The sequence below is a fragment of the Oncorhynchus kisutch genome, linkage group LG16 (assembly GCF_002021735.2).
Source record: "Oncorhynchus kisutch isolate 150728-3 linkage group LG16, Okis_V2, whole genome shotgun sequence".
NCBI lineage: Eukaryota > Metazoa > Chordata > Actinopteri > Salmoniformes > Salmonidae > Oncorhynchus > Oncorhynchus kisutch.
The window spans coordinates 46978651-46990837 of record NC_034189.2 but is presented as its reverse complement, the minus strand read 5'-3'; the positions used below and the strand labels follow the sequence as shown (position 1 = coordinate 46990837).

Below are 12187 nucleotides of genomic sequence, written 5' to 3'. Positions count from 1 at the left end.
GAGGGAAGGAGGGAGGACTGCTCCGGTTGATCCCTGAGCTTCTAGGAAGCCAAGAATTCCAAATCTGGAAAAGCACTCTCTCAGTAGCAAACACACACACAGATAGAGCAAAGGTTTGTTTCCCCCCCCCCCCCCCCCCCATTTTGCCTGAAGTGGTCCGTAGAGTTTCAGGCTTCAGTGAACTGGCAGACCAAACCAACTGTACAGGCAGGGGTCAGCGAGAGAGGAAGTGGGTTCACCCCGAATGTGGTCTCTCCTCTCTCTCTCTCTCTCCAATTCAATTCAAGGTCTTTATTGGCATGGGAACCATATGTTAACATTGCCAAAGCAAGTGAGGTAGATAATACACAAAAGTGAAATAAACAATAAAATGAACAGTAAACATTACTCACAGACGTTCCAAAAGAATAAAGACATTACAAATGTCATATTATGTCTATATACCGTGTTGCAACGATGTACAAATTGTTAAAGCACAAACTGGAAAAAAAAATAAGCATAAATATGGGTTGTATTTACAATGGTGTTTGTTCTTCACTGGTTGACCTTTTCTTGTGGCAAAAGGTCATACATCTTGCTGCTGTGATGGCACACTGTGGAATTTCACCCAGTAGATATGGGAGTTTATCAAAATTGGGTTTGTTTTCAAATTCTTTGAGGATCTGTGCATTCTGAGGGAAATATGTGTCTCTAATATGGTCATACGTTGGACAGGAGGTTAGGAAGTGAAGCTCAGTTTCCACCTCATTTTGTGGGCAGTGTGCACATAGCCTGTCTTCTCTTGAGAGACAGGTCTGCCTACGGCAGCCTTTCTCAATAGCAAGGCTATGCTCACTGAGTCTGTACATAGTCAAAGCTTTCCTTAAGTTTGGGTCAGTCACAGTGGTCAGGTATTCTGCCGCTGTGTACTCTCTGTGTAGGGCCAAATAGCATTCTAGTTTGTTCTGTTTTTTGTTCATTCTTTCCAATGTGTCAAGTAATTATCTTTTTGTTTTCTCATGATTTAGTTGTCTCCAAACATCATGTAAACAGAACCACACTAACTCAGACAACATGCCCTGTGGGCCCAAATACCACACACCACCTGGAGAGGTTTTCATTCTCATGGTGACAGCTTTCCCAAAGTGGAAAACCTAGTGGAACCCAAAGCACTACACACACACACCCACACACGCGCACACACACCCACACACACGCACACACACACACACACACATACACACACTTGCACACTAAGCCCACCCAAAACTAAGGCCACCCAACACTGAGCCCACCCAACACTATGCCCAACCGAATACTAAGCCCACCCAACACTAAGCCTACCCAACACTGAGCCCACCCAACACTGAGCCCACCCAACACTGAGCCCAACCAACACTAAGCCTACCCAAAACTAAGCCCACCCAACACTGAGACTACCCAACACTGAGCCTACCCAACACTGAGCTTACCAAACACTGAGCCCCCCAACACTAAGCCCACCCAAAACTGAGCCCATCCAACACTGAGCCTACCCAAAACTAAGCCCACCCAACACTGAGCCCACCCAACACTGAGCTTACCCAACACTGAGCCTACCAAACACTGAGCCCATCCAACACTGAGCCCACCCAACACTGAGCCCACCCAACACTGAGCCCACCCAACACTAAGCCTACGCAAAACTAAGCCCACCCAACACTGAGCCTACCCAAAACTAAGCCCACCCAACACTAAGCCCACCCAACACTGAGCCCACCCAACACTAAGCCCACCCAACACTAAGCCCACACAACACTGAGCCCACCCAAAACTAAGCCCACCCAACACTGAGCCTACCCAACACTGAGCCCACCCAACACTAAGCCCACCCAACACTGAGCCCACCCAACACTGAGCCTACCCAACACTGAGCCCACCCAACACTGAGCCCACCCAACACTGAGCCCACCCAACACTGAGCCTACCCAGCACTAAGCTCACCCAACACTAAGCCTACCCAACACTGAGCCCACCCAACACTGAGCCCACCCAACACTAAGCCCACCCAACACTGAGCCTACCCAACACTGAGCCCACCCAACACTGAGCCCACCCAACACTGAGCCCACCCAACACTGAGCCCACCCAACACTGAGCCCACCCAACACTGAGCCCACCCAAAACTAAGCCCACCAACACTGAGCCCAACCAACACTAAGCCCACCCAGCACTGAGCCCACCCAACACTGAGCCCACCCAACACTGAGCCTACCCAACACTAAGCCTACCCAACACTGAGCCCACCCAACACTGAGCCTACCCAACACTGAGCCTACCCAACACTGAGCCCACCCAACACTGAGCCCACCCAACACTAAGCCCACCCAACACTAAGCCCACCCAACACTGAGCCTACCCAACACTGAGCCTACCCAACACTGAGCCTACCCAACACTAAGCCCACCCAACACTAAGCCCACCCAACACTAAGCCTACCCAACACTGAGCCTACCCAACACTAAGCCCACCCAACACTGAGCCTACCCAACACTAAGCCCACCCAACACTGAGCCTACCCAACACTGAGCCTACCCAACACTGAGCCTACCCAACACTAAGCCCACCCAACACTAAGCCCACCCAACACTAAGCCTACCCAACACTAAGCCTACCCAACACTGAGCCTACCCAACACTAAGCCCACCCAACACTGAGCCTACCCAACACTAAGCCTACCCAACACTGAGCCTACCCAACACTGAGCCTACCCAACACTAAGCCCACCCAACACTAAGCCCACCCAACACTAAGCCCACCCAACACTGAGCCTACCCAACACTAAGCCCACCCAACACTGAGCCCACCCAACACTAAGCCCACCATGCTCCCTGGGTGTAAATTTGTTTCCTGGATGAGACGTTGGCATTGAACCAGATTACAACTAAACCAGGTAAATACAACATGACAACATCATGACTATGATGTCATCTTTAACATATCTGGTCATTTAAATCAGATAAATATGTATTTTTCTGGTTGCTAAAAAGATGTGGACAAAATGTCCTTCTGCAACCAGAATACAACCTGACTCATTGACTGCAACTAGTTTTGCACACAGGGTAAATACAGTACAACATACTATATGTTACATACAACTGGCTTAGAGAAAGAGAGAGAAGATAGAAAAGCTAGAAAGAGAAAGAGATATGGGAAAGGTCTCACGTGTCGGTGAGAGAGAATCAAAGAGTTTCTTGACTTTGAGCAGATGGCACACACTCACACAACTGGAAAAGAGACCACATCAATGGGGCCAGTGGAAGGGGCCACAACAGCCAGCTCAGGAAATACATTAAACTATAAACACACTGCAACAGGCGCTCTGCACAGGAAATATTTTAAACTGCATTACCCACACTGCAACAGCCACTCTACTCAGGAAATAATTTAAACTACATTACCCACATTACCCATACAGATGTCCCACACATAAATCTATTATCCTGCCAGCTTTAGGATGGCTGTGGCAAAAGCACACACACACACACACACAAACACACACACATTCCAGAGCATGGTGCTTTCACACACACTCTATAGTCACTGCCTTTGATGTGAGTGTGGGAACGTTCAGGGAGGGAGAGAGGGAGAGGGGAGAGAGGGAGAGGGGAGAGAGGGAGAGGGGAGAGAGTGAGAGGGGAAAGAGTGAGAGGGGATAGAGTGAGAGGGGAGAGACAGAGGGGAGAGACTGAGAGGGGGGAGAGGGAAGAGAGTGAGAGGGGAGAGAGGGAGAGGGGAGAGAGGGAGAGGTGAGAGGGGAGAGAGGGAGAGGGGAGAGAGGGAGAGGGTGAGAGGGGAGAGAGGGAGAGGGTGAGAGGGGAGAGAGGGAGAGGGGAGAGACTGAGAGGGGAGAAAGGGAGAGGTGAGAGACTGAGAGGGGAGAGAGGGAGAGGGAGAGGGGAGAGAGAGAGAGGGAGAGAGAGGGAGAGGGAGAGGGAGAGGGGAGAGAGTGAGAGGGGAGAGAGTGAGAGGGGAGAGAGTGAGAGGGGAGAGAGCGAGAGGGGAGAGAGCGAGAGGGGAGAGAGCGAGAGGGGAGAGAGGGAGAGAAGGTAAGGGAAAAATAATTAAGTGGATCAAAAACTAGTGGCATCAAAAACCAGGGGCATAACATTTTTATATTATTGGTCCACGGGACCCTTCGTTATCTTTATCGGGAATATGGGAAGGAGCTTGGTTGGGAAGTCCGGGGATACCGGCCACCGGTATTGAACCCTAGACAGAGCGAGTGCAGTCAGAGCAGTGTGTATACCACAGTACTCCAGTCAAACAGAGGTTACTTTATATAAAACTCCAGTCTCTGTAATGCGCACACACAAACACACACACACACACACACACACACACACACACACACACACACACACACATACACACACACACACGCACTGCTCTGAGGTCTCAGTAATCACACTCTATAAAGAACAGCTCAAAAGGTCTTCAAACACACTGCTTCACCCCAACTCTCAATAAACCCAGTGACCTGAGCGTGTGTCTGTGTGTGTGTGTGGTCGTAGTGGGGGGTCTGTTCCAAGGACCTCTCCTGTCTGCTTCCTCAACCTGAGTGTGCAAAATAACACCCCTTATACACACAGACACACTGTCTAACCCTAAAGCCTGTCGCATGCTATCTAGTCCAAAGTTGTTATTCCTTCTTGTGTTCGGCAGTAGTTTGTTTCCCCCCGCTGTTCTTTCTCTCTCGGGGCAAGTCAAAGTTCAGTAGCTGAAGTCTACACCCCTTCGTCTGTGATTGGTCAACGGTAGAGATGGGAACTATAGAATGGATTTTTCTATGAAGTGTTTGTTGTCATTCAACGTGAGACGAATAGTTTTCATGCACATTTTGATCACTTGAATTGCACCAAATGTCTTAGGTGTAAAATTGCATGACTGGGGCCTCCCGAGTGGCGCAGTGGTCTAAGGCACTGCATCGCAGTGCTAGCTGTGCCACTAGAAATTCTGGGTTTGAGTCCAGGCTCTGTCGCAGCTGGCCACGACCAGGAGACCCATGGGGAGGCGCACAATTGGCCCAGCGTCGTCCGGATTAGGGGAGGGTTTGGCAGGCAGGGATGTCCTTGTCCCATCGCGCACTAGCAACCCCGGTGGCGGGCCGGGCGCAGTGCACACTGACACAGTCGCCAGTTGTACGGTGTTTCCTCCGACACATTGGTGCGGCTGGTTTCCGGGTTAAGTGGGCATTGTCTCAAGAATCAGTGCGGCATGGTTGGGTTGTGTTTCGGAGTTCACACGGCTCTCGACCTTCGCCTCTCCTGAGTCCGTACGGGAGTTGCAGCGCTGGGACACGACTAACTACCAATGGGATACCACGAACAAGGGGTAAAAAATATTTTTATAATAATTGCACGACTGAGACCTCTGTAAAAACACAAAAATGTATTGCATATTTCTTGATTTATCTTAAGATTAATTTGGACTATTTTGAGGAAGTGTTACTGGCTATGTTGTTGCAACAGTGTCTCGAGAGGGACAAACAACAGTATTGACAAATTTTTTCACGTTTTTCAAGCAAATGTATTTTGTGACCAAATCATCATCTAGTGACCTCATGGTTGGAATGTTATTAATATTTTTCATCATTTCACAATTAATCCAAATTATATTTTAAAAAATATATATAAATGTGTCTCTATGTCAAATGGTTTTGTTATACTCTATATATATGTTATACACTATATATACAAAAATATGTGGACAACCCTTCAAATGAGTGGATTTTGCTATTTCAGCCACACCCGTTGCTAACAGGTGTATAAAATTGAGCCTACCCATGCAATCTCCATAGACAAACATCGGCAGTAGAATGGCCTTACTGAAGAACTCAGTGACTTTCAACGTGGCACCGTCATAGGATGCCACTTTTCCAACAAGTCAGTTCGTCAAATGTCTACCCTGCTAGAGCTGCCCCGGTCAAGTGCTGTTATTGTAAAGTGGAAACGTCTAGGAGCAACAACGGCTCAGCCGCAAAGTGGTAGGCCACACAAGCTCACAGAACGGGACCGCCGAGTGCTGAAGTGCGTAGCGCGTAAAAATCATCTGTCCTTGGTTGCTCGGCTGGAGTGGTGTAAAGCTCGCCGCCATTGGACTCTGGTGCAGTGGAAACGCGTTCTCTGGAGCGATGAATCACGCTTCACCACCTGGCAGTCAAACGGACAAATCTGGGTTTGGCAGATGCCAGCAGAATGCTAACTGCCCAAAGTAGTGTCAACTGTAAAGTGCCAACTGTAAAGCATAGTGCCAACTGTAAAGTTTGGTGGAGGAGGAATAATGGTCTAGGGCTGTTTTTCATGGTTCGGGCTGTGCCCCTTAGTTCCAGTGAAGGGACAATTTAACACTACAACATACAATGACATTCTAGACTATTCTGTGCTTCCAACTTTATGGAAACCGTTTGGGGAAGGCCTTTTCCTGTTTCAGTATGACAATGCCCCTGTGCACAAAGCGAGGTCCATACAGAAATGGTTTGTCGAGATCGGTAGTTGTGGAAGAACTTGACAGGCGTACACAGAGCCCTGACCTCACTTTAGGGATGAACTGGAATGCCGACTGCAAGCCAGGCCTAATCGCCCAACATCGGTACCCGATACCACTAATGCTCTTGTGGCTGAATGGAAGTCCCCGCAGCAATGTTCCAACATCTAGTGGAAAGCTTTCCCAGATGAATGGAGGCTGTTATAGCAGCAAAGGGTGGGCCAACTCCATATTAATGCCCATGATTTTGGAATGAGATGTTTGACCAGCAGGTGTCCACATACTTTTGGTCATGTAGTATATTTCAGTCTTCTGTGATGTATATGAAGTGTAATATTGGGATGCAAACTCAAAATGAAATACATTTCAACTCTATATCTGACATGGTGCAGGTGTCTGCAACCATGTGTGTGAAGGTGAATACTTGTTTTATAATAGATTTGTTTAAGACTAACAAGAAACCCTCTGTGACCCTGATTCAGCCCACTGCAGTATAAGGTTATTAATGGAGTATGCAACCGCAGACGTTGGCTTTCGCCGAGCCAAGTTCTGCTAGGAGCAAACAGAACCTGGTCTGCAGGTGCCTTAACCCGTACGCTGTCTGGCCCAACCTGTACCCGACACTGGGCTGGAAACCTATCCTACCCACTCAGAGACTCTGGCAGTACAAACACATCTTCTCCCTGCCTGCCTGTCTGTCTGGGTGTCTGTCTGTCTCTTTGGCATCTGACAAAAGCTCTGAGACCTAATTGAATTACACACTGGGTGGAGGATGAGGGTTGGGGTAATTAGCTAGAATAACATAGAGGGGGTAGGGGAGCGGGGCTGTCTGAGCCAAGACTGTACTGTCTGAAAGAGACCCTTCATCAGAGAGAGAGAGGTGGGGGGTGGGGGAAAGAAGAGAAAGAGAGAGAAAGACAAAGGCCCTATTCAGGGAGGGGGGTTTACATCTCACTCTGTTGTGATGTCATCAGAGTGAGACACACCCTTGAAGTTACAGGAATCCCCCTGGTCTATAGTAGCTTGTTATATACCAGTATGTTTAAAGTACAACACAAGCCATCGAATATCACACACACACATCTAGCTAAGCACAGTGTTGCGATGTCAACAGAGAACAGGGATGAGGTCATCAAAACGAGACAGGTGTAACTGGGGCTTAGGGTTGTGATGTCATAAGCGTGCGACCTACCCTGGATGCATTGCAGTGAGCCGTCCTCTGCTCTGATGGTGAAGGTCTCCCCTGGATTCACCTGTACCAGGATCACCTGCCGAGACCAGAGAGACAGATCAGACAAAACACAACGATAACAGACCGGTTCAGACACAACACAACGATCACAGACATACATGAGAAGGAAACAAAGACGTTACTCACACTCAGTCAGGACACACACACACACACACTCACTGACAGCCCCCAGGCCTCAAACACTGAAGACCACTGCATATATTTGCGGGCTGTTTGAGTGTGAAGCATCTTACCGTCATGGTGTCCATGTGGAGGTTGCTGAGACTGTGGCTGTAGACATGGAACACATGTCCTGCCATGGCACATTCATACACACCACACACACACAAACCCCGCAAACACACCACACACACACACACACACAAACCCTGCAAACACACCACACACACAAACCACGCAAACACACACTACACGTGCTACAGGTGTGTCTTCTTCCCAGCCCGTTCATATCCACTCCTGTTCAATCTGCGTCTTCCCATAGCGACGTTAAGCTGCTCTCTCCCTTTCCTCTCACATGCAAACGGACACACACACTTCCTGCATTGTCTGCTGCTGCTGTTGCTATGGGAACCATGGCGCGTACTAGCGGGCGGCCCAGGTTTACAGAGGAGAGCCTCATCACATAGAGACACGATGTAGTGATACAGCACTACATCCACGAACAAACAGTATGTTCACGTGTTATGTCTTCAATTGTTATCTCAGGGCTTTTTCCTCTACAGGTAGACAACACACACACACACAGCCCGTCTCTTTGTCTGGGTCTTCTGCAGATAGTCATCTGACCAGCCTGTCTGACAGTCATCTATAAACTCTAGTAGGAACCTTCTTTATTGGGTGTTGCAATGAAAACGCTCCTTAAGGATTTGCCTCAGGGAAGGGCTTGAACGGGACACCTCCTTCACACTAGCCGAACTGCGTTTGGCGTTTGTACATTGTGTGTGTGTGTGTGTTACCAACCTGTTGCGCTGCGTCTCCATTAACCATGTGTTGCATCAGCGGCAGCTCCCCGTTCAGCCGCGGAGGCGGAGCTAAGTCCATCAGCTGGTCGGTCATCATCATAGTGACGTACATTCATGGATACACACACTGGCCTGGCCTACCTTTAGAGAGAGTGAGAGAGACCAAGCAAGAGAGAGCGAGACATTGAAGGGAGGAAAGAGAGAGAGAGAGAGAGAGAGAGAGTTCAATACTACATTACTACATAAATGACAGAGTAGACATACAGACTGGTCTGGCCTACAGAGAGAGAGAGTTAAATTCTACGTTACTACATAAATGACATAGAGTAGACATACAGACTGGTCTGGCCTACAGAGAGAGAGAGTTAAATTCTACGTTACTACATAAATGACATAGAGTAGACATACAGACTGGTACAGACAGAGAGAGAGAGATCAAAGGCCTATGGCCTCAATGTTCATTGAAACAAACTGTACATCACAAACTGTCCCATGAGATCACACACACACAGAACCACTTCAGCACTACACTACAGCCCCCCCCCCCCCCCCCCCCACCACCACCACACACACCACTCTCTGGAGGCAGGTGAGGTAGGTGTTGTAACTGGGGGCTGCTGAGTGATATCACTACTAAAGAGCTGTTGACTAATGACTATAGGAGCAATGCTGCTGTTGACACAGACACACACGCACACACAGACACACACACAAACACAAAGACAGACACCCTAGGGCTGGCCTAAAAATCCTATCTCAATGTTTTCACATTTATGGGCAAATCACGATTTACATATCTATTTTTTTTAAATGTTTTCTCTAAATAAGCTTTGCTGTACAATTAATGGTGAAATACACTGCATTTAAACAGTCAGCAATAATCAAATTAATTCAGGGCTTGTGTTTTGTAGTTTCGGTTTTCGTGCTCTGTGTAGTGTTATTACTGGTCTCGTCCTGTGTAGTGTTATTACTGGTCTCGTCCTGTGTAGTGTTATTACTGGTCTCGTCCTGTGTAGTGTTATTACTGGTCTCGTCCTGTGTAGTGTTATTACTGGTCTCGTCCTGTGTAGTGTTATTACTGGTCTCGTCCTGTGTAGTGTTATTACTGGTCTCGTCCTGTGTAGTGTTATTACTGGTCTCGTCCTGTGTAGTGTTATTACTGGTCTCGTCCTGTGTAGTGTTATTACTGGTCTCGTCCTGTGTAGTGTTATTACTGGTCTCGTCCTGTGTAGTGTTATTACTGGTCTCGTCCTGTGTAGTGTTATTACTGGTCTCGTCCTGTGTAGTGTTATTACTGGTCTCGTCCTGTGTAGTGTTATTACTGGTCTCGTCCTGTGTAGTGTTATTACTGGTCTCGTCCTGTGTAGTGTTATTACTGGTCTCGTCCTGTGTAGTGTTATTACTGGTCTCGTCCTGTGTATTGTTATTACTGGTCTCGTCCTGTGTATTGTTATTACTGGTCTCGTCCTGTGTATTGTTATTACGGGTCTCGTCCTGTGTATTGTTATTACTGGTCTCGTCCTGTGTATTGTTATTACTGGTCTCGTCCTGTGTATTGTTATTACTGGTCTCGTCCTGTGTATTGTTATTACTGGTCTCGTCCTGTGTATTGTTATTACTGGTCTCGTCCTGTGTATTGTTATTACTGGTCTCGTCCTGTGTATTGTTATTACTGGTCTCGTCCTGTGTATCGTTATTACGGGTCTCGTCCTGTGTATTGTTATTACTGGTCTCGTCCTGTGTATTGTTATTACTGGTCTCGTCCTGTGTATTGTTATTACTGGTCTCGTCCTGTGTATTGTTATTACTGGTCTCGTCCTGTGTAGTGTTATTACTGGTCTCGTCCTGTGTATTGTTATTACTGGTCTCGTCCTGTGTAGTGTTATTACTGGTCTCGTCCTGTGTATCGTTATTACGGGTCTCGTCCTGTGTATCGTTATTACGGGTCTCGTCCTGTGTATTGTTATTACGGGTCTCGTCCTGTGTATTGTTATTACTGGTCTCGTCCTGTGTGTTGTTATTATGGGTCTCGTCCTGTGTATTGTTATTACTGGTCTCGTCCTGTGTATTGTTATTACTGGTCTCGTCCTGTGTGTTGTTATTACGGGTCTCGTCCTGTGTATTGTTATTACGGGTCTCGTCCTGTGTATTGTTATTACTGGTCTCGTCCTGTGTGTTGTTATTATGGGTCTCGTCCTGTGTATTGTTATTACTGGTCTCGTCCTGTGTATTGTTATTACTGGTCTCGTCCTGTGTATTGTTATTACTGGTCTCGTCCTGTGTGTTGTTATTATGGGTTTCGTCCTGTGTAGTGTTATTACTGGTCTCGTCCTGTGTATTGTTATTACTGGTCTCGTCCTGTGTATTGTTATTACTGGTCTCGTCCTGTGTATTGTTATTACTGGTCTCGTCCTGTGTGTTGTTATTACTGGTCTCGTCCTGTGTGTTGTTATTATGGGTCTCGTCCTGTGTATTGTTATTACTGGTCTCGTCCTGTGTGTTGTTATTACTGGTCTCGTCCTGTGTGTTGTTATTATGGGTCTCGTCCTGTGTATTGTTATTACTGGTCTCGTCCTGTGTGTTGTTATTACTGGTCTCGTCCTGTGTGTTGTTATTACTGGTCTCGTCCTGTGTGTTGTTATTATGGGTCTCGTCCTGTGTAGTGTTATTATGGGTCTCGTCCTGTGTGTTGTTATTATGGGTCTCGTCCTGTGTAGTGTTATTATGGGTCTCGTCCTGTGTACTGTTATTGCGGTTCTCTTCCCCTGTATTTATCAGAGGTTTAAACTCGCTCTTTTGTTTGGGTTACATCCCTGTGTATTTTATATATATGTTTGTTTTGGGCTTCGTCCCCGTGCCTTTTCATGGCATGTTGTATTTTGGGTGAAGTAATAAAACCCCTATTACATATTCCTGCACCTGTCTCCGATCCTTATACAACGTGACAGAATAACCGAACCCTAAATGGAGACAGCAGGAATGGCCTGTCTGACGCTGTCGCAACGTCCCTGTGGTCGTCCCTGAGGCCGGTGTCATTCTGATGCACCACGTCCCTGTGGTCGTCCCCGAGGCCAGTGTCGTTCCGATGCACCACGTCCCTGAGGTCGTCCCTGAGGCCGGTGTCATTCCGATGCACCATGTCCCTGTGGTCGTCCCCGAGGCCAGTGTCGTTCCGATGCACCATGTCCCTGTGGTTGTCCTGTGGTCGTCCCCGAGGCCAGTGTCGTTCCGATGCACCACGTCCCTGTGGTCGTCCCCGAGGCCAGTGTCGTTCCGATGCACCACGTCCCTGTGGTCGTCCCCGAGGCCAGTGTCGTTCCGATGCACCACGTCCCTGTGGTCGTCCCTGAGACCGGTGTCATTCCGATGCACCATGTCCCTGTGGTCGTCCCCGAGGCCAGTGTCGTTCCGATGCTTCACGTCCCTGTGGTCGTCCCCGAGGACAGTGTCGTTCCGATGCACCACGTCC

At 48.1% G+C, this 12187-nt stretch overlaps 1 protein-coding gene across 1 annotated transcript in view; it reads right to left on the bottom strand.

Moving 5' to 3' along the window:
• LOC109882300 (fibronectin type III domain-containing protein 3B-like) overlaps positions 1–8855 on the bottom strand; it is a 43462-nt gene extending 34607 nt beyond the window's left edge. Inside the window, exons 1-2 of the mRNA XM_031792663.1 lie at positions 8717–8855; positions 7697–7772 (exon numbers count right to left, since the gene is read on the bottom strand). Coding sequence (XP_031648523.1) covers positions 7697–7772; positions 8717–8830 — 190 coding nt within the window. The 5' untranslated portion in view covers positions 8831–8855. The remainder of the gene's footprint in view (positions 1–7696; positions 7773–8716) is intronic.
• Between the last annotated feature and the right edge of the window lie 3332 nt (positions 8856–12187).